This window comes from Haliotis asinina, chromosome 16, assembly GCF_037392515.1.
Source record: "Haliotis asinina isolate JCU_RB_2024 chromosome 16, JCU_Hal_asi_v2, whole genome shotgun sequence".
NCBI classification, from domain to species: domain Eukaryota; kingdom Metazoa; phylum Mollusca; class Gastropoda; order Lepetellida; family Haliotidae; genus Haliotis; species Haliotis asinina.
The window spans coordinates 12,013,168-12,036,516 of record NC_090295.1 but is presented as its reverse complement, the minus strand read 5'-3'; the positions used below and the strand labels follow the sequence as shown (position 1 = coordinate 12,036,516).

The following is a 23,349-nucleotide window of genomic DNA, read 5'->3' as shown; positions in this document are numbered from 1 at the left end:
ACTTTCTTGCCAACCAATCTAACAAACAGGCTAGCTATTCTCGAAAAGTTCGTAGCCCTATGAACGTCTTAAGCCCATACTTAACACATTGGCTAGGATCAAAGTTAAGAATTCTTAGGGCTACGAACGTTTCAAGAATAAGGGCCCAGAGGTTCATCAATCTCCCTGGTACAGCCTTAGAAGAACAGGGATGTAGAGTGAAAAATGCACCTAGTCCTGCAGACCTAGAAATAGTCATGACAGGTGTTGAACTTGCCAAGGAAGACACGACTGTTGTAACTGGTGAGGACAAAGACTTGCTGGTACTTCTGTCATCACAAAATCTACTGCATGACAGAAGCAAGGAGTAACACTAAAAAGAAAAGGAAGGTCTGGCAAATGAAGGAAGCAAAGCTGAAGCTTGGAGTAGAGATCTGCAGTAACATCTTGTTCAGCCACATTTTTACAGGATGTGATACTACGAGTAGAGTGTTTGGATTTGGAAATACACTGGATGTGAAAGAAATGGTCTCTGACACATCCATTCGGCAACAGGCATCTGTATTCACTGTGGCAGTAGAGAGAGTAGATATTGCATGGTGATACAGACACAGATGAAGACAAATTGCACCATGTCAGCTTTTGTGAAAAATGGGCTGCATGTTCAAGCCGAAACAATTGCCTCCAACTTCAAAGGCAGCAGAATATCATTCAATACGTCCGTTGGACATGTTACCTGACAACTAGGAACTCCAAAATCGTCTATACCCCACTTTCACAGATCTGCCACCAGGTCCCAAGCACCTGCTTAGAATTATCAGATGTAATTGTGGGAAACTGTAGGACTGTAGGAAACTTGGGGCTAGATTTTCGAAGCCTTCTTAGCACTAAGATCGTTGCAAGTGCCATACATTAACTGACGACTATCTTAGCACTAAGAGAACTTCGAAAATCTAGGCAATGATCTGGAATGCTCTCCAGGACGTGGTAACTGTTGAGGGAGGGGAAGGCCAGCTACAGCAACTCTATGCATGTTGAACATGACATCTAATAGACACTGACTTCACAGCATCATTTGTTTAAACACATTTAATTCCATTCACTAACTAGACCCAGTCTTATCAAATTCTATGTGATGTGAGTGTACTTACTGCATTTTCTGACAATCATATTATATAGTTTGTGTAATTGGGTAAATATGGTAAATACATAAATGCTTATTTTCACACATGCACATAAAATGAAATGATGATTGTAAATCCTTCACTAATGGATACACGGATCAGCTTGCTGCTATATATACCAATAAACTATTAAGTTGTGAAGAGAATTATATTGCTATTACTTGTATTTATGTTAAATATGCTAAATTTAAATATGGTAAATTGAATAACAATTATATATATCACAAATAAATTGAGTACGGAAAATTGAATTTAAGTGATAAATGCCATTTTACGTGACATATCTCTGTGTAGTGTGCCCAATCGGTAGGTCTTGGGGCAAACAAACATGCATATGTGTTTTGGGAGGGGAACATAAAATGTTTGTTCAATGTATTGTTCAACATACTTTTGATATCTTCAAAAACATATTATGACTATCACAAAACAGTGAATTAGCTTGTATTGCAATTTGTGCTAGGTTGAACTATTTATGAGCTAGGATGACTGAACTATTTAGACAGACGTTAAAACGCTTGCATTTGTATTGTGTTTGACAAATATATTAAATATATTAACAGTACTCTAACACACATTAGAGTAAAATACTTCAACATACTCATGGGCAAAACCAAAGAATTACACTTTCATTTCAGTGAGCAACAACCTGAAACTGAATTGCACAAGTCCTGTACCCATGAACAGCATTTACTAAACGCACAAATAGCAGTTGTACTGCAAGCAGTATTGACTAATCGCACACACCTCCAATCCAAGCTTTGCCTTGTCAGATAGCATATGCTGTTATGCCAATTTGCATATCTAAATAAACAGAGGTAACTAGTCCAAAGAAGTAGTCCAGTCACATCCGGTCGTATCTGAACAGGTCATGAAATGCTCCATAGCCAGGATCAACTATGACCCAACAAACTGTGTGTATTTTGATTGATAAGGGTCAAGTAAATATTTACTCGGAACAACATAGATTATCGTCACTCCTAAAGCGAATTGATTTTTCTTTTTAGTAGTCTAGATCCTTTCATAAAAATGTTTTCAAACAGTTTGTTGATAGGCAATTTTCTGTGTGAAGTGCAATGTGGGTAAGTTTTCAAAACATTTACTGTAACGTCTGCTGTTTGCCATAGAGATAAAAATAGACCAGCTTTAGATTTCAAGGTCAAGCAAGAGTACAGAGTTGTATCTGACCTGCCAGGAAACAAACACATACTTTTCAGGGCAGAGCTGTGGGTGACCAGAGGCACTGATAGGTAGGGAAATGTTTGCTCTTTTTCCGTTTGTCACCTCTAAATTTTAAGTGATCCATTTAAATTATGTTTAGGACCTTTCTTCCTCCAAAATCAATGGACCAGTAGAGTCAACAGGTCATCAAGGCTCTTTATCTAATGGTGCTGACATCTATTTTCAGTGGAAATGTCAACACAAAGGTTAGGATAAGTCTGCGAATGAAATAACAGTTGATCTTTAGTGTGCTGTTTTGACAGTAGATGGCTTCAGTTTGTCACTCCAATTTTTGGATTCACATGCTGCAGTTCAACAGTTCTACATTTTAAAGAATAACTTTGTCAGCTCTGTGTATTTTTAATACATACTCCCTTTCAAAAGTTTAGACTCACTTAAAACACTCACTATAAGTTATGTATATATATGTGGTTACATCAAAGACTGATTTCTCCTGACCTTGGAGGAACCAACTGAAAAGCATGTGCAAATATCGTGCATGTGAAAAGCTGCATTTTGGTGTGAAGTTTTGTTAGAATTTGAGAGTTTTCTCTGATTTTTGTTAATCAACTCATGACAATCTTTTCAATTTACAAATTTGTTCTACAATACATCAGTTCATGTGTAAGCAGTACCTTTAAGCAGTATGGAATATTTTGCAACATCTAGTTTAGAACAGCTGCCTGAAGTAAGTGGCTATGTTTACACTATTTACATTCTAAACGTTTGAAAGGAAGTATACTTTTAATCAGATATATTATAAAAGATGTCTCATTTTCACATGAACACTGGCGCCAAAATACGGCAGGTTTGGAGAAAGTGTGGGTGTGCAGAGCTGTATAGAAATATGGCATGTGTTGGATGGAATCTGTCCATGAACATGATCTAGTTGAGAAATACAATACACAGAAATACACACTGAAACAAAGGCCCATAGAAGGTCAGTTCTTTGAGTGAGTGAGTGAGCGTGGTTTTACACTGCCTTTAGCGATATTCCAACAGCATCACACAGGGCTCCTGATAAGGGCCGTATCCATGTATGTATGGATAAAAAACGTGCACAATACGTTAGGAAAAACATCAGAAACATAACAGATACACATCACAGCAACGGTGTATGGTCTTAGAATCATTTATGGACGTATTTATCTGAAAAAGTATTCCTTTATTGTTTCCTGACCTGTTTACACAAGAGTAGCAATGTTGTGGTACATGTATAAAACGAAACACGAGATCACTTACACGCCATTAACTTCCATTCAGTACTCTACATGTACTTTTCCCAGTAGTCTTATATTGAAAAAATAAGGCGTACATACTCATGTTGAAAACTATCTGGAGCCTTGATCGCAGCAGAGGACACCCAAAATGGGCCTCACATATTGTACCCATGTGAAGAATCAAACCAGTCACCAGTGAATACTTCAATCAGTGAATACTTCAATCAGTGAATGCTTCAATCAGTGAATACTTCAATCAGTGAATGCTTCAATCAGTGAATACTTCAATCAGTGAATACTTCAATCAGTGAATGCTTCAATCAGTGAATACTTCAACCACCTTCATTTTCACATTTCTGGCATGGCTCTCCGAACAATAATAAGTAGCGCATACTATAAGATAGTCTTTCCAGTAGAAAAGCATGTGAACATGGCATGAAAATAAGGCAGTTATATATTAAATACATCTCGGGTAAATATATTAAAGATGAGCTCATATGTAAGTCTTGGAATTACATTCAAGCCATGCACACTTCATTAGATCATCCCTTCTTTCATTTCCATTTCACAAAGAACCAATGGCAGTTTATTTTCAAGCAGTGACAAGGAAGGATGGTTTCAGCATGTCTTTAAGATGGCAACTTGGCATCCACCAATGCAAGAATCATGCCCCCCACAAAATTAGATACCTATGTATCTGTCACCATTGTTTTTTGTCTTGTGGAATGTTCATATTTTCGCTTAACAAAGGTGGAAATGTACTCTCACAAGTTGTTGTCAAGTAAAATAACAGTACACATGTCTGAAGTTCATAAATCTTTTCGATCAATCAGCATAACCAAACCCAGTGAGCGAGTGAGTGAAACAGTGAGTGAGCAAGTGAGTTCAGTTACAAAAAAAAATACCTGTTACACAAAAAATTGGCTTCACACATTGTATCCACCTGGGAAATAGAACCCAGGTGTTAATTGGAAGGAGATTTATTTTGTTAGGCGTTTGAGAATGCTCGCAAATCTAGAAATATAACCTGGACAAAGACAATTTTTAAAAAATTGGGCTTTACACATTGTTCCAACGTGGGGAATTGAACAGGGGTCATCAACATGGTGAACAAACGTTTTGACCACAAGGCTACCCCATCACTCTTTGACCAAGACAGCGTTTGTCTAATAATTTGTTGGTGACACCATCACTGTTGTGCCTTGAAAGATAAATTTGAACCTTGGGTTATTTAGATGTCTTTATTTATCATATATGCCATTGTGATTAATACTGGCACAAATAATATCAATATCTTAGTGACACACATTGCCCAGCAGAAAGTAAACATATGCACAATGCAGTGTTTGCATTACTTTAATTTGCCAGACAGCCTGTAAGCTTTAAAATCTACAGGCCCTGAATGAAATCTGCAGCTCAATTTTGTTACAGTCAAACCCATAAAAACAAAATAGGTTATACTGTTCATGGTTTCACACCATTTCTACAATATCAATTAGCAAAGCTATGAGAGATGTTTTCATAGACGGGTATTGACATTCAAAGTGTTGAAATACCAGGAAGTGAAACTGTAAGTTATTGCAACAAGAAGGTTTATGGATGATTCACCAATGTTCATAAAAAAAAAAGAGGGAAAGATTCCAGGTGAAGAAAAAAGACAGAAAATGTACTGAAGGCTACAAGGGCCTGCATGTATTTGAAACTGCAGGTCCAATGTGAAAACCGCAAAACTGGACCTTCGGGCCAGCAATTATTTTGAAATCTTTAGCTGTACGCCGCACTCAGCAACATTCCAGCTAAATGACGCCTGTCCCTAAATAATCAGGTACTGCAGTCCATAAATAATCAAGACAATCCAGTGATCAACAGCATGAGCATCAATCTGAGCAATTGGGAACCGATGACGTGCCAACCAAGTCAGCGCGCCTGACCACCTAATTCTGTTAGTTGCCTCTTACAAGCATAGTTGCCTCTTGTGGCAAGCATGGTTTGCATAAGGCCTATTCTACACTGGATCTTCAGACGTCACATGTGCAAAGGCGTAAATAGGAAAGTGTGAAAAGTGCGAAAAGTTTCAACAGATTTAGGGTGATAAGGGGTCACATTTTATATGCTGACTGGTTTGAAAAAGCACTTTTCATTTTATTTACAATGTGTTAATCCTATTTCTAGTGTCCACTGTAACGATATTGTTAGAAAAACTATACAACAGCAATAAGCAATGACAAGGAAGCATTGCTGGAAAAGGAAACCAATTGAAAATATAGAAACTCAAAAGTGGTAATGGATAGCATTTCAATTTGTCTTTACTCTTAACAAACCAGATTGGCTTGTGTAACTCAGAGGTAAGAGCAGACAATGTAAGCAAGTTACAGGCCCGTGTTTGAAACTACATGCTTGGAGCAAGAAAATCAATATCCTTTTTCTCCTCTGTGCCTTTAACATTTACAGGATTATGGCAACAATGGATGATTTTGCACTCTTCTTAGTGAATCAGCTGCACGTGACCATCTGATTTGACATTTCCAGTTTCAAAGAGGAAATTCTTAATCAACAGTGGGGCGGGATGAAATAAATATACATCAGTACCTGACAGAAATATTCAGTACCATGGATAGCCAATCTATATACTACCATTACCCAATATTTAAATTCTATGACATGAATCCATTTAACAGTTCATGATCACCTAAACTACATGTTTTTTGAACACGCTTCAGTATATGAAGGTAAAATTAGAACATCAATAATGTGATACAAAATACTGACATGACAGTGGCAGATCTGAGCATGGCACCAAGAACAAATGTTTCAGTGTTACCTGGCTGAATAGTCAGAGCAACAACTCCAAGATGTTGAATCTTCGTCGTAGGAGAAGACCCTCTCCAAAAGGTACACGCCTGCCATCATCAGTTGTTGAAATGTCACACACCAACCTAATGTTAATGTGACCCACGTCAGATGACTGACTGAGTTCAAGTTTCACAAATATCTACGTCCAAATGAGGCTTACCCATCAGAAGGCAACTCCAACGAAAACACACATATCAGTGAAAAAAGCATGATCCAAGCAGCCATTACAATAATGGATAACAAACAGTCACAAATTTCTTGAAGAGCACAAGTTTTGAAAATTCAATAGTTCGACTCCAATATTCTTGGTGGTGGGACATTTGTCATTTCAAAGAAGAGAATAAGTAGGATTCCTTCCTGGTACAATGCTTCAGAATAAACTGTTTTCATGGAATACGGAAGTCTTGAGAGCCTTTTTGTGGTACACCTTTCCCAGCATACAGGCTTGTGACAGATCTGACTGAAAGCAGATAGACTCCCAGACTCAAAGAATGGGCTGAACCCACCCAAACCCCACAAGACAATAGGTGCAGGGACGGTCTGACTAGTGCAGTCTCCGTGTATGTCAATATTACAGCTTAACCAGGCTTCCATGCCTCGGACATTACAAACCATTACGATAATTTCCTGTCAACAACTTCTCTCCACTCTATTGGTGTATTTTCAAGAAGTCATCCCCCATTGGTTGGAACATCTTGGTCGGTTTCAAGTTTGTTTGTGAACTGGGGTACATGTAAACAAACTTGGCTTTGTCTTTGACTGACAGAAATATCTGATGGCTACAAACAGCACAGTTCATGCAAACAGCTTTGTAGAAGTTGGACATGTCTTCTTTGCTTTTGAATTTGTGTCATACGTTTCTTGCCATCTGCTTCCGTACACACCTGTGAGGAGATTCTCAATGGCTGATTAACTGTGGAATTTCTTTGCAACATATCAACCAAGTAAGTATCCTAAGGACAGGTATTACCAAACGATATTACCCAAACATTCTATATGTGCAGCCTAAAACTCACATTTGGTAAAACATTAAAGCATACAGTCTGAGCCAAAAACCTTTGTGTCTGCTATATAAAATAATATCTGGAAAAAATGTCAAGTGTATTTTAGTGGTGTTATACTGAACACTATTCAGGACTGAAATGCATCGGTATCAGAGATGCCAACCATTAATTTAGGCCAGTTAGTATTTCAGCAAAAACCTGATGCAAAACAGTAATTTTGGGCCAAAATTAGTATTAACTTGTTTATAACATTACTACTCACCCAGTAGTAAGTATCCACATATTGCTTGATACTAAATAAAATGTGCTTGAAATCCCTTATCAGGCCTCCTGATAATTTTTCGAGGAATATGTATGCCTTAATGTTTCAATGAAAAAGTACTGGAAAAAAGTTACATTTAGAGCACTGAATGGAATTTAATGGCAGGTAAGCATACTTATGTTTCGTTTCATATATGCACCACAACACTGCTACTCTTGTCAAAACAGGTCAATAAACAATAAAGCAATATGTTTACAGACAAATACGTCTGTACATGATTCTAAGACTGTACACCATTGCTGTGATGCATATCTTCTACATTTTCTGATTTTTTCCCTAATGTATCGTGCATATTTTTATCAGTACACACGTGGGTACAGTCCTTATCTGGAGCCCTGAATTATGTATGGCATGCAGGTTTTTTGATAATTCAGTTTTGTGTGTCTTTTGAAAAATTTGTAAATTTCCACTGCTATCAGAGTTGCATATTGTGTGTTACTTTTTTATAATGAAATTGTATGGGTTGGCATCTCAGCAATACACTTCCCAATTGTTTTTGTATCTATACAAAACGATGTTAAAATACTTTTTGTTCACTTGATGCCTCTCCCCATCCCATGGTGTGTCTGTCATCTATCCCAAAATAAATTCTAATCTGCATGATAAAATTATCAACAAATATAGCAGTGATTAACATGCATCGACAGCTACCTCTCTTTCCAGTTTTAGGAACCTGTTCTGAAATACTTCTTGATAAAAGGTTTGCCCTTGATTTGACCTGAACACGTCTGTCATGAGAAGAACCAATATACCATTATAGGAATCACAGCGTGATCTTTGTATCATTTCACTTCTATTGTTTGCTGGTCTCAGTAGTACTGGTTATGTTTATGCCTGATTCAATTCCAAACCAAAATAAGAAAACGCTGTACAATGAAGTTGACAACATAAGCACTGTACAGAGAAAAAAAAATCACTTGTGAAAAAGGCAATTTAGAAAGAAATCTTGTGTGTGCTTTTCTGAAAAATCACTAACAAACCAATTAAATTATATCATACAGTTCACTTATCCCACAGATGGATTCTTGTCAAATGCAAAATAGCTCAGTAACCTTTCAATTTAACATTTTGTCATAGTTGAACCCTGATGATTCCTCCTATGCTGAATAAAGTCATTTTTAAATCACATCAATCCGCATTCCCCAATTAACAATGTAGCATGAGTATTCAGAGAGCTACGTTGTTGTTGCTGCACAGTATCTCATAGCCAACGGAAAATTACAAAGGCAGTGCGTGGCAAAACCTGTGTTGAATCTCCAAATGCATTGCTTTACGATCAATGGTGACAAGCAGTTACTGAGAAGAGCCATGGTCCAGGCTACTGTTTGGGTTTCTTGCGCAGGAACACTGAAGAGCATCATTATCCTTTGGTAATCGATTTTCTCTGTAGGTGCACCAGGTGGGCAGATGAAGTGGGTGGGCAGATGAAGTGGGTGGGTGGGTGGGTTGGGTTTTATGCAACCTAAAGCAATATTCCAACAACATTAGAGCATGGGACACCTGAAATGGGCATGATGTATTGCACCCGTGTGGGGAATCAAACCTTGGCCTTTGGCTTGATGAGCAAACACCTTAACCACTAAGATACCCCACTGCCAATTGTGGAAAAGAAGCGGTGAATAACCAGTGAAGACTATCACAGTGAGGATGGATCAAAACATCATCATCATCATCATCATCATCATCATCATCCAGATCCATGATCCAGCTCTGTGCAGGTCTGAAAGGCACAACCAAAAGTAGCAAAATCTTCTTCGAGAAGTGTGGTTTGCGAAACAGTTTCCAAGTGTTGTTATCCATATGGGCTAGCTATGCTTGAAAGTTACTAGCCAATAAAATAATTTCCAAGTGTTTGTCAGTGCTTTAATGTGTTGAAATTTCATTAACCGCAGATATAAACCTGACAGAATCTAAGTGCTGAACCTAAGACATGCTGAGGATTGGTGATCGGCACAATCTGAGTGATGGGGAAATGGTTTCTGTGCTCCTGATTCATACTTTGATGTGAACAGAGTCTATCCGCTGGAAGAATGCAATCACCAAATCCAAGAGCCTGTTGAACCCATACGGACGACATACACCATTATTGAGTTGTCTGACTGAATGATGACATATGGCCATGAATATGCAAGGATCTGGCGGACCGTTTGCAAACTTGTCTAATGAGCACCTGAGCCTGGGGATATACTCATTGAAGAGGGTCGACATCAGATAATAACCCTGAAGAAGCTTGGTAGAGATAAAGCGGTCTTCCAACAAGGTCCAGTTCCCAGCAAATGTTTCAATCCTTTTGCCTTCTGGCAAGTGAAAAATAGACATGATCGGAGAAATAATGTTCCAGATGAGCGATTGTGTCATGCAGTCACTGTTTACAGGAAATAGCTGCCCCAGATATATATGACTTGTTTCCTTCCCCAGTTTTGCCAAATGTGACCATTCCTGGAGCTGGTATAACACAACCTTTTGACCTATAACCTGCTTTCCTCCAAAAAAATCGCAAAGGTGAGGATTGACCGATGTGTGCAAGATGTATAAGTCCTGTACCTGCACCACTATTAGTTTTACATATCTGCCATCACCTTCTGCCATCACCTTCTGCCATCACCCTCAGAGATATGTCATGAATGACTTGGTCATGGCCGTCAAATTCCACCTTGTACAGTTTGTCCCACTTACAAGCAATACTTACAAAGTCCCTATCAATAGCTACCATATATCCGGATAATGAAGAGACACATGCTGTTGGAGTATCATGATGTTGGTGGTTTTTCAGAGCAATGGACATAGCCTGATTGAGTGATTTTATGACACTTTTAACAATATTGCAGCAGCAGCATCACAATCCACCATTTGTGTCAAGATCGACTTCAATCAACTTGTAGAAATAACTATAAAGAAATAGTAGGTGTTATGAGTGGTGATCAATAGGCCAATCACCCATGATTATGTTTAGATGAAGTTTTAATCGATTGCATGCGATGGTAGCTAGCCATCGGCAAAGCAGGCTGGTTGGGTACACTGAGATGTCCACTGTGAAGTGTTTCAAGTCTGGGGTCATCTCAAATTTTTTTTATTTAAAAACAAGAGTCATCAGAAGATGACATATCCCCCTGGCCCCCACATATTTGAAAGGACAAATCATCTGACAATTACTTATTGTGTTTTTAGACCAAGTCAGAATTGTTTCCAAGGAATTCATGAAAAATATAAATGCCATATATTTGTAATCAGAAAAAGTCACCATTTCAAGATCTGTCTCGTATATCTGCCAAGATCTTTTGAAAGATATGAAATGGTTTTCGAGCTCTGGAAACAAAGTCAGCAACATGTCCATGGAAAAGAGAAAATAATACATCATAAAAATCTGTAAATAGCAAAAAGCACCACTTTGGGATCTGCCACACATATCTACCAAGTTTTACTGACAGATATTAAGAAGTTTTTGAGTTCTGCTCCGGAAATGGAACACACCTCTCACTTTGAGGGTAAGTCCGAAACGTTTCAATGAAAACCGATAAAATAATAAATCACAAAAACCTGTACATAGCAAAAGGCACCAGTTTAGGTTCCGATTGATATATCTACCAAGTTTTGCAGAAAAATATTGAACGGTTTTTGAGTTCTGCTCCGGAAACGAGACACACCTCTCACTTTTCAGACCAAGTACGAAACGCTTCCATGGAAACCAAGCAAATAATAAATCACAAAAAGGCTGTACATAGCAAAAGGCACCACTTTAGGTTCTAACTGATATATCTACCAACTTTTGCAGAAAAATATAGAACGTTTTTTGAGTTCTGCTCCGGAAACAAAGCCCACCCCACCATAAGATTAACACCAAAATGTTCCATGGAAAAACAAAAAAAACATAAATGTCAAAAAATCTGTAAATAGCAAAAGGCACAACCTTAGGCTGAGATTACTATATCTATCCAGTTTGATCTAGAAATATTGAATGGTTTCTGAGTTATGCTCCGGCGGACGGACTGACGGACGGACAGACGAGGCGTCGACTATATCATGTAAATAGCAAAAGGCATCACTTCAGGTTCTGGATAAACAAAACTTAAGCCCTCACAATGACATGAGGGCATGTGGTGTGAATCCCATTTTCCTGTTTCCCCACCATAATATTTCTGAAAGTTGCGTTAAACAATACCTACTCGCTCACTTCCCTTCAAGTTCAAGTCAAATATGAACTGCAATTCTTCACAGCAATACTCACTCTTACAATGTTTACACAACTTCACAGAAAGCCTTGAAAACAAGAATTCAGTACATCAACAATTGCTCTGTAACCACATCACCATAATTTTACATTATGCCCTTACTGAAAATCCATTCAATTTCACTTTCACAACCAGATTGTTAGCAACTTGTCAACAACATGAGAAGCACAACTATATGAATCTGTTTTTTTTCACAGATAAATTCTCATAGTCATAACAAGTAATCATTTATGTCAATAGATGAGGCTAACTTTCTCAAAATGTCTGTATTCAGTTAGTTAGTGTCTTACATCAAATAATAATGTCCCTTTCACGTTCAACCACCTCTAAACTTTGTGAAAAATGTGCCGAAGAAATCTTCAACTGTAATATACTCAACAAAAAAAGTTCAGGACCACCCCAATATTTAAATATTATATAGTTCATAATAAAAATTATTAAGTACTTCAATAATGAAAAATGGGGTGGTCCTTCACTTTTTATGCTGAGTATATATATTTGGACTCTTCCATCTTATAAGTTGGTTTAAATACTTTGACACAAGACATAGTCATCTCTTGGAGGTAACAAAGATGGCCAAAAGACGTTGACTTATTCTACCTATTTTGCTTGCATGAGAAATTTGTTTTAAAATACCACGGATTCTGCCAGAATTGATATGAGTTGCCGTGATAGGCAGTCAAAGGGTACATTACAGTGGTGATGACACCTCGAGCCTTTTTTTTCACAAACAATATAACAGACACATAAAAAAGCTGTCCCTTGAAAACATATTTTACCACATTTCTGGCATATATACCAAAGGAAAAAAATAAGGGATCACATGAAAGCACTGTGATTAAAGCTTGTGAAGAAATCTGTGAAAAATAAAGGAACACTTGTTCTTTCATGTGATCCATTACTTTTCTACCTTCTGTATATTACCAGTGAGAGATTGAGTTTAGTTTTACGCCGTACTCAGCAATATTTCAGCAATATTTCAGCTATTCCAGCTACATGGCAGCGGTCTGTTAATAATTGAGTCTGGGCCAGACAATCTGGTGATCAACAGCAAAAGCATCGATCTGCCAATTTGGGAACCAATTACGTTTCGATCAAGTCAGTGAGCCTGACAACCCAATCCTGTTAGTCGTCTCTTATGACAAGCATAGTGGCCTGTTGTGGCAAGTATGAGTTGCTGAACACCTATTCTACTCCTGATCTTCACGGAACTGTATATTATCAACCTGACTTTGGCATATAAAGGTATTAACTTACCCTTGGGCCAGGGAACCATAGTTTGAAGAACTTTGCTTGGATTTGTCTTCAGGTGGTTTGTCACCCTGGTACATAATTGGACCAACAAAGTGAACTGGAAAAAAAAGTGTTAAAGTGACTATCAATAGATATTTTATCTTACTTCACACATAAATGTCACAACCTGATTGACTGAGTGCATTTTCAGTGTGGCACGCTTTCAAGCAAGTACACTGTATCATTTTCTTAGGTACCCTGCAGGGAATGCCAAACTCATTTGTTACTTTGAGGAATTGGCAAAAATCTCTAAAAAGAAAATGGCATCACTTTAGCATATATCTACCAAGTCTTCAACAAGAAACTGAATGGTTTTTGAGTTGTGCTCTGGAAACACAACATCTCTCACCCTTTTGAGACTCAGTCAAATCATTTCCATGGAAACCAAAACAAATATAAATGACAAAAATCTGTAAATAGCAAAAGGCACCACTTTAAGTTTCATGTGATATATGTAGCGTGCTCAATGTGCATCACCCAGACGCGATCATATGGAAAACGGCATTCCGATTCATTCGTGTACAAACTGTTTCGAGGTATAAGTTCAAAAGGTATGTGCGAATATCCATTGTCGTTATTTGGTAAACTGTGTTCTGACTGGTCAATCTCAAAGGTTACCCAACATGACCTCCTACTATGGTTTGTTAGACTCAGTAGAGGAGTACACCGAAAAATACTGAGACTAAGTTTACTTGGATCGATGAGATCAAGAAAGCCCTTAAAACGTTCAGGTTTCAATTTATTAATACACACTGATTCATATAAAAGCCACTATGGTTGTATTCCATGAAAGCTTTTAAATCAAAAGAGTCAATCTTGAGACTAAAAGAGGTTGATCTGCTACCACTTAAGCCAGCCAAACAATATTATCTAATTTATCTTCACTCATCTGTATACGACAAAATGTTATGGATGTCAACTTCTTCTTTATTGTTTTCACAATGTTTCTGGGCTATTCCTTGCCCCTTCGTCAGGTGGATGCTAACTAACAGTTAAACAGGATATATATACTAGTAATGTACATGAATCCAGCGAGGTGATTTTAAGCATGTATATACAATTAAAACATAGCAGATGAAAAAGACAGTTAAAATATACAAAAATACAAACATATTTACCGCTAAAATGACACTTCATTCCTTTCACTGCTTGCCAAAAGAAACTAACTCACAAACTTTGATGAAAATCTAAGACCCTATGGATAAACGGGTTAAAACGGAACTTAGATACAAATGAATGAATCTGTAATGACAGTTGTTGCTTTTTAAGCAGTTGATGATGTTAATAGAACTTTGAAGAAATGGATAATGGTGATGGGTTCCATTACAACTTATTTATTTTACCTGAATGGATGACATCACCTGAGGTCTGATGTATTTATGCTGCTAGTCAAAGACTTTACAAATGAAAGCATCTAATGGATGTACGTTAGCTAGTTTCTGGATACTTCCTTACATCAAATATAGAACATCAGTGCTAAGAATACCCAATCTTGACTATCATTAGAAATAGATTCCATTTATACTTACTAGTAAAGGGAAAAAAGATGTAATAATAAACAGGAAATGAGTGCTGAACGTGTCATGCCCTACCGTGGCACATGAACTGGTGTATAATCGACCAAAATGTCTATTATCATTTTTAGCTGCACATTTATTACCGTGGCTCTAGAAATAATAGTATTAGTAGTGAGTTTAGTATTGTGTTTATTACTTGCCAATGTAAATAGACACAAACTGCGTTGAAATTGCCTACAGTGTGAGGACTTTCAGCTTTCCGCGACTCAAGCAAGGTCACGTAAAATTGCATCAGCGACATTAGCATGGTGACGTCACAACTTTGAACCATTTTGACATCATACATCAAGCGGTATTACACTAGTGTAATATTGTCATAAAAATTATTACACTGCAGCATCTTCAGTGGGTGAGTAATACCACCTTTTTATTGCTCCCTGACTTGTGCGTGAGATTTGGTTAAGGGAGGTAATTCTATATGACAAACCTGGGGCAATCAAACACCACAATCCAAAGTTGTTGATGGGAGAAGTTATGCATTGATCTACATAAGTCAGGGAGCCTGACCATCCGATCCTGTTAGTTGCCTCTTACGACAATAATATTCGCCTTTTGTGGCAAACATGGGTTGCTGAAGACCTACTCTGCTCCTGATCTGCATTCAGCGACTTGACCCAGTTAAAATTGTTGGGAATGCAACTATGCATCAGCTCAAGAAATTTGGATGTCTTGGGACCATTAGTACTGGAGATATTTGCTGTCAAAAGTTTGAAGTTTAGGAATTAATTTGAATAATCTGCCTTTGAATAATTAAGCCAAGAGGACTGGGTTTTTGGTGCAAACAACTTCAGCACGATGAGCACATTGGTTACTAGTCAGAATAATAAATAATGATAAGATAAACAAGAACCTGAGCTTGCCTGAGGGCAAGGAGCCCTGAAGAAAATGAACATAATGAATTAAATAACTATTCAAATATTGTAAGTACACGACAACAAAATCATACAAGCAAACATCAAGAAACAACTATTAGACAATAATAAGAATATTTTACCGTAAACCAGCAACCCGATCCTGACCAAACTCAGATTTTCCAAGGGTACACAATGTGGTCCCGATGCAGAATAACTTACTCTAACTCAGATCAGACACCAGTTGTTTTTTCATCATATATACTACTTTTATGTTCATAAACACAAATTTATGATTTTGTACCCATTCAAAATTGTACCCATTGAAAACTGGATAAATAACGATATGTAACACATCTTCATGAAAACAGCCACACTTCAAGCTAACCATATGACCCTGCTACATGAGTAACCATAGAAATGGTTGTCATGGCACCAACCAACCATTTTCCAAATCATTGCACAGGTCACTGTAAAGTACATTGTGTAAGTACACAACAGCAGGGATGAACACGATGCAGGGTCATATTGAAAACTTGGATCCATACGTACAATAGGAATAGATATTTAAACCAAATGTGTACCCATATGACAGTTTTCTGTTGAATCAATGCTTTGATCATTAGCAAAGCATGAAAAGTACTTAGTGCTATCTTGGGGTAAGATCCTTAACAAGCTGACTGACAACAAGATCATTCCTGTGCAGGAAAGAATAGTGACGACACAGCACAGATAATGAATAAATGACTTTGTTCGCACCTGTGCATATACTTCTCGAACACCTGGCTGTCCTTTCCTCAGCTCTCCTCCCTCTTATTAAGTCTTAACAAATAGTAAATAGTGTCAATATTTTAATGATAATTTGTGAAACAACTTTTTTGATTTTTCAGGACAAAAATTCTGCAAAAAAAAGCCTCACAGGCTTGGTATGATGTTTTGAATATGATCAGCATTACATCAAGTATTTTATGTCTATTAGTTTTTGAGTTAGACTGCAATTTATCAGTACGCTTTGGAGCCACACAGACTATTGCAGATATATGAACCCTAGTCAGCTCTCAATTTACTACTTTCCAGTAGTTGGTTGTTTCTGTTACAACATTATATACACTGGACATATTAAATTCAGGATAATAGCATTTTTATGATTGATATCGTATCAGTGTGTCAATAAATAAATTTATCACACTTAACGATTTCAAAATGTACACATATTTTTGTCCAGTATACTTTCAGTTACAACTTGTAACAACTGGTAAGACATTTTCTTTACCTGCAATTAAATTGTCTGCATTTAGCCTTGGGTAACTACAAGAAAACATGGTGATATTTGCTCACTATACTGTATTTGTATCAATGGTGATGCGCGATCTCTAAAAAAATCAAAATAGGTCACAGCAACCTGGTACAGAGCTGCCTTGATCTAGTCCCTCAACACAGGCAGATAAACATATGTGCATACTACACTGTAAGTACACACTAGACTTGCTCCAGGCTGTACTGAATAGTAAGCCCATAGATGCATAGTAATTCTATCCTTTAAAGATGTAAATCTAGATAAGGGACAGTCTGAGGACGGCAGTGTGTGTGATGTATATTTTATATTGTTTAGAAGTTATCATTTGAACTATTAGTGATTACCAAACAGACTTGTGCAAGTCTAACTACTTGTCAGTCTGCTAGGAGGAAGAGATAGTCAATATGCACACTAAAAATAGACTCACTGTGCTAAAAATAATTGTACAAACTCAAACTTAATGCACAAAAGCCTGAGTTAGTCTGTCTCACAGTCCATTGGTGATACTATTTTCCTTTCTGCTCAGCCTTAAATGCAATAGTATGATCTGAATAAAGCAAGACTTGATCTCACACAGTCTTTTTGTTGTTTTTTGGGGGGTGTTTTTGACATTATCATTTTAGATATGTTGTTTCAGTTTTAACTGTCAGTTTAAACTGTAAATTATAGTGACCAAATCAAGAACAATTGCTGTGAATTGCAGTTGGGTAGAGACAACACTGTGTAACATTTGTTTGAAGATTGTACTCTTATCAACAGGGTTGTGACCTATCTGTAAAATAGGTCAGAACAACAGAATGGCTGTTATCTACCTAATCAAATATTAATACGGGAACAATAGATGGGTTTCATTGGATGACAGCGCAATCATATGAAATTATGTACATTAAAATAGATTTGCTGTGTTAGAAATAACTACATGTGTAGCGTGCGAGTCAAGACTTCATATCACATCAACACAGTCATATTGTGAATAGAAGCAAGTAATAATTTTAGAATAAATATGACTAAATTTTGAAAAAAAAAAAGACTGTGAGCAAAGGCAAGGAAAAGCAACTAGAATATCACAGAAATGAATATAAAACTAGTATGGAAATCATCTACAACAGTTTAATTACAGAAGACTATACGCTATAAAAACAGGCTATCGATTGTCGAAAACTGAAGGTAGAATCCTAGAGTTAGGTAGACTGGCTTCCTGCATGGACCCACACTGGATTTACACCATCCCTTCAGGATTTACCTAATATCATCCCTTCTGCTATTAGCAATTTTAGGTTGTTGTTTGATCTTTTAGTTGCTAGGAAAAACTTGGTGATTTACTTATTTTCCTATAGTTTACAGTGAGATGCTCAATGCATGCTGTCTTCAATCCCCCAACTTCTACATCTCGAAGTCTCAGTTAAAAGTAGGAATTTCAAATTCTTTCAGATGTAATTAAACTAATGATCATCTTAAAACACTGCTTTCCAAAGAGGTGGGGAAATGACCAGGCCATAATATTCTTAAAAGGGTATTGTCCAAGTGGGGCATTGCTCTCCCAGAATGCCCACATGCCAACTACACCTTGTAACAACACACCCATTCTGTATTTCCTGAAACAGTGTTACATGCTTGTTAACCAATTCAGGTTTCTTTAGAAATATAATATGTTTTATATAAAAAAAAAAATCTGAAGTTAATTAATATAATTGTTTACTCAGTTCCAGTCAATATTAATCTGTTGATCTCAATCTGTTAATCCAGCTTACACTGTTACCTGGTTCTTGCTTTACTATCATGGATAATTGATCTGTAGGGCTGTCCATTTTAAGTAGGTGAAATCCTTTAGTTGTTTTAACTAAATGTAGATAAACTGCACCGCAGGTATGTATGATGAGGATCTTGAGAGGCATTTAGAAGTTGGTATTCTAATATAAGACAAAATGCTATGGATGTCAACTTCATTATTATTTACACAACGTTTCTATGCTATTCCTTGCTCTGCAAATACAATTTGCAGTTTCAGAAAAAAACAACAATAAAAACAACAGAGAGCCATGTTAGATGCTACCCATCAAAATCACTTGTGTAACTCTAGCAACTTATGTCAGTCAACTGTTTTAACCCAGATTCAGCAAAATATTCCATACTGTTTGAATGTACTGCTTAGTGCTAACACGTGAACTGATGCAATTAAAAAAAACTGTAGCATTGAATAGGTTGTGTTCATGAGTTCAATAAATGATCAAATCAGTTAAAGATCATATGCAACCAAAAAATCAAACACAACTCAAAACACAGTTATCACTTGTTCATGATATATAAAATGCATTGGTGATTGTGAAAAAAACCCAAATAAACAAAATTATAAGCATCTAATCGCAAATAACAAGTGCAATAATTTGAACTTGGGTTTACCCTCAAAAGGTAGCAGCCATGATACCGAACCCAGTCAGGGCCAATTGATGTGCACTCATGTGTAACGGCGCCTTGTCATTGGCCACTGGTTTATTTATTTATACACTTAGCCAGCTCTTTATGTATGGCTTTTAAGGACAATAGGTGTTAATTGCAAATTGCAGTAATTGAAGATGTGCATTGCATATTGTCATTAGCAGAACAGCAGGCATACATATGGGTGTCAATAAATCAGATATTGAGTTTTGAATTGGCATTTTTGATGATTTGTTTTGGTAAGTGCATACCAAAAGGTATCAGAATCTGCAAAGTTGTGTTTAACGTTGCATGCGACCTTTAAACATGGTGAATTCTACACAACATTTCACACCTAAAGGCAGCTGTTCACTTGTAAATTAACTGCAGTTGTTTTTCAGAAATTTGTGGCATTATCCTTGTGTAATTCATCTCCATAAGGTTTGCAGGTGGTTCCCCACTATAGTGGAGAAATTCATCTTTGATGTAACAATATTTATTCTTCAACTGGAGGCATAAATACATGCAATAAAACTGGATACTTTAGGGATGACAACAACTTAATAATATATCCTTCATATATCCTTGTACACACTTGCTTGAGAAAGGTATGATGTTCTAAAATTGTCAATCAAACTGATAACAGACGCAAATTTACAACAAACAGGTGTAAAGAAGATGCTTCAGAGGCATTGACCTATTAGGGAGTATTAATTCATACAAAAATTCATTATTAATTATCTGCACTGTAAGCAATAATTCTGATATTAAGAAAATACAAATATACAATGCTAGTTTCATTATGACCAGTAACCATGGTGATAGCTTAGAGAGAGACACCAGCATAAAGAAATACATAATCAGAGATACTTTACAAAATGTTATACGTTTCCACTACATACTTCAAAAGATGATTCCAGATAAATTCTAGCCTATGGTAATAAGGACCCTCCTCTTACCCTTACACTCAGATGGGACAAAACCTATGTCTACATTGTTTAATTGGTTGTTCGTCAAGTATGCTCAGGTATCATCTTTTCACAGATGAGCAGAAAGGAAATCAAGGTGGTTCAAATACTGTGAGACAAGACTAGGCAGCGAGTGTACACGTCATGGGGCTTAAACTCTGTCTTTTGACACATTTTTGTGAGGGTCTCAGGGTTTGATTGCCCACCCCTTGAAAATGATATCTGTTCATTTTGGACTTGCATTAAACTGTTAGCATTAAAATCAGTGCTGTATTCATCATTTTTTATGGATCACATTTTCCTAAGAGATATTTGCACAAGGACAGATCGTAACTCCAAAATATAAACAGATTTTGTGTCAAACATAATCTATTAATGAGAGAAGAAAGGACCCTTAACTTGAGCATTGTAAGTATGTTCAGTGTAAACTTGGACATAGCATGGATATATCTCTCTATCGACAAGCCACAGAAACTGGTCTTGTTCCATCAATATCCCAGTTTCCACTAAATGTATTAACATGCTGCAATGATGTCGAGGTGAATGGAATGACAAAAAATAAATGTGCCACTTACTACATATATTTTTGGGAGATTGTAATAAATTGAATACAGCAATGGTTCTTAAATGGTAATTAAATGGATCTCTTACCTCTAAAACAGTAAACATGCCATGTTTATGGCTAGACAGAACATGAAAATGAAATCGGATTGGAAACTGACACAATTTCATCACCGGTCACCAAATATTAACAACGCACAATTCATCTGGACAGTTAATAATCTGTGCTTAGCTCACGATATGTCCAGATGGTATCTGTCGACTCCCCACCAATTCATTGTCACATATAACACAGCGTTTTCAAAACAATTACCTCCTACTAAAACGGAGACCGAAGTGCAAACGCGAATATATTTGTGTAGAGATCTATGTATGTAAATATGAAAGATCGTTAATTAGGTCAAGGTTTTCTCGTCCTAAAATGGCCGCCTGAAAATAACACTATACACTGCTATTTACTTCCAAATGTCAAAAATCCACACAAACCGTTGCCAGTACGCAAAAATACCACCAACGTATTAAAATCCGACGATATAATTACACCTGAAGAGAATATTTAATCCCGCCACAGGTCAAAACATCATGGAACGAGTGACACAATTTCCTATACAAATTCTCACCTGTCCGTGCATTTGACAATAATGCTACTGTCACGAAAAATGCGGGCCCGGATTGTGCCTCAGTACACTCATTCTATGCAGACATGGTTTGAACCATGTTCGTTTTTCTTCTAAACCAGGAACCATCGAACAAAACCCTATCCCACTTGCTTAACATATCTGCACGATGTTGTCAACGTGACTTGTGGCTACATACATTTTACCTCGTCACACACAAAAATAATATCGCAAATATGCCACACAAGAGCAAATGAAATGTAATAAAAACGTGAAAACTTACTTTACAGACAGCAAACATACAGGGAATATGTAATTTGAACACAAATACTCTCCAGACGAAGGTTATTTCACCGTTAAAAGTCCGTGTGTATCTTGTACGTCGTACGCTGACGGGGTCACAATCTTTATATTAACCTTTATGCTAATCGCGGGAAAGTGTTTTCCGTACGACTGTTCATAAATGTGTGACAGGCCCGAGTTGTTGAGCGAATGGGTGCTGAAATGATAGTACTTGCACAATGTTACATTCATTATTTTCATCCAAGCGAAGCGTGATGTAGCTGCATTTATATGTTAACTATGAATATAAGTATTGAAATTGCTTGTATTGCCAGTAATATGGTTCCGTATATAAAGGGTAGGTTGGGATACGTGTTTTGCTTTGTTCTACAGAATTGAGATCTGTTGTACCAGTAAGACAAATAGAGGATGCTAAACGATCTTCCGTCCAACACCATTTTTATTAAACGAGTTAATATTTAGGTATCAAGAGAGCGAAACCGAGTTTGATACTACAGTACTTTTTTCAGGAGTTTAATAAAAGTGGTATTTCGTGAATGCGAGTTTAGTGTGATGTTCATTACTCTCCAACATAAATAGATAGAAATTGCGGCGACATTGTCTACAGTGTGATGACTCTCAGCTTTCCGCGAGTCAAGCAAGGTTTGTTTTAACCCCCTGGATGCCGAGTTTTTTTTTCAGGCGCACATTTTCAGAAAGTTTGAAAAGTGAACGTTGTGCGAGATTTGCGATCGCGTGGCCCAGGTTCTGCGTACGGCTATGAAATTGCACAGAATAGAATATTTGAATTCCTATCCGTTGGTATAAATATAATTGCGGCTACCTCAGGCGTTTGAGAAATAGACACTGCTAAAAGTTGTTCAAAACTTATGTGTGTGTTCAAAAACAGTAAATTTCTCATTTTTTATCGTGCACCAATAAAAGCACTCTGCTACGATTTTTTTAATTTCGCATCTTTACGGAAAGTGTGAGCGAAGAATATACAGCTTGATATCTGAACGACATGAGTGTACATGAAATGGATGTATGTGCTAATGCATAACGTCATACTCACAAAATCAAAAATGACCCGCAATAAATGTCAAAAATCGATTTTCTACTATGACGTCAAACGTCGACAGAGAGGTCATGCACGTATAAAGATAAGGGGGCATAACTCAGCTATGGTTTACATTAGGTCAATGTAACTCCGATCACATGGAGAGAATTTGCTGTGGATATGGACAGTATATTTTCGTTATGTTTTGTTCACAGTGAACAAAACTATTCCAATACAAATTTCCGCAATGTGAGAGGATACCTTTTGGTAGTTTCACAAGTTGTAAGAAAAGATGCAAGTGTACTACATCAAAAATCAGGCAATAGCGATTTGGATGTCCCTATCCGATACATATTTTAGTTTTTAGATTCCCATATTCTCCTGTTTGTGTAGATGTATTTTTATTAATTTTCCGGAGT

At 37.0% G+C, this 23,349-nt stretch overlaps 2 protein-coding genes across 2 annotated transcripts in view; one reads left to right on the top strand and one right to left on the bottom strand.

The window, feature by feature from the left end:
• Positions 1–22,002, bottom strand: part of LOC137268204 (period circadian protein-like) — an 83,355-nt gene extending 61,353 nt beyond the window's left edge. The window contains exons 1-2 of the mRNA XM_067802743.1: positions 21,872–22,002; positions 13,267–13,360 (exon numbers count right to left, since the gene is read on the bottom strand). Of these exons, the coding sequence (XP_067658844.1) occupies positions 13,267–13,340 (74 nt within the window). The 5' untranslated portion in view covers positions 13,341–13,360; positions 21,872–22,002. The remainder of the gene's footprint in view (positions 1–13,266; positions 13,361–21,871) is intronic.
• The window catches only part of LOC137268208 (EF-hand domain-containing protein D2-like), a 265,230-nt gene that overhangs the window by 166,044 nt on the left and 75,837 nt on the right, over positions 1–23,349 (top strand). The gene's annotated exons all lie outside the window — the stretch shown is intronic.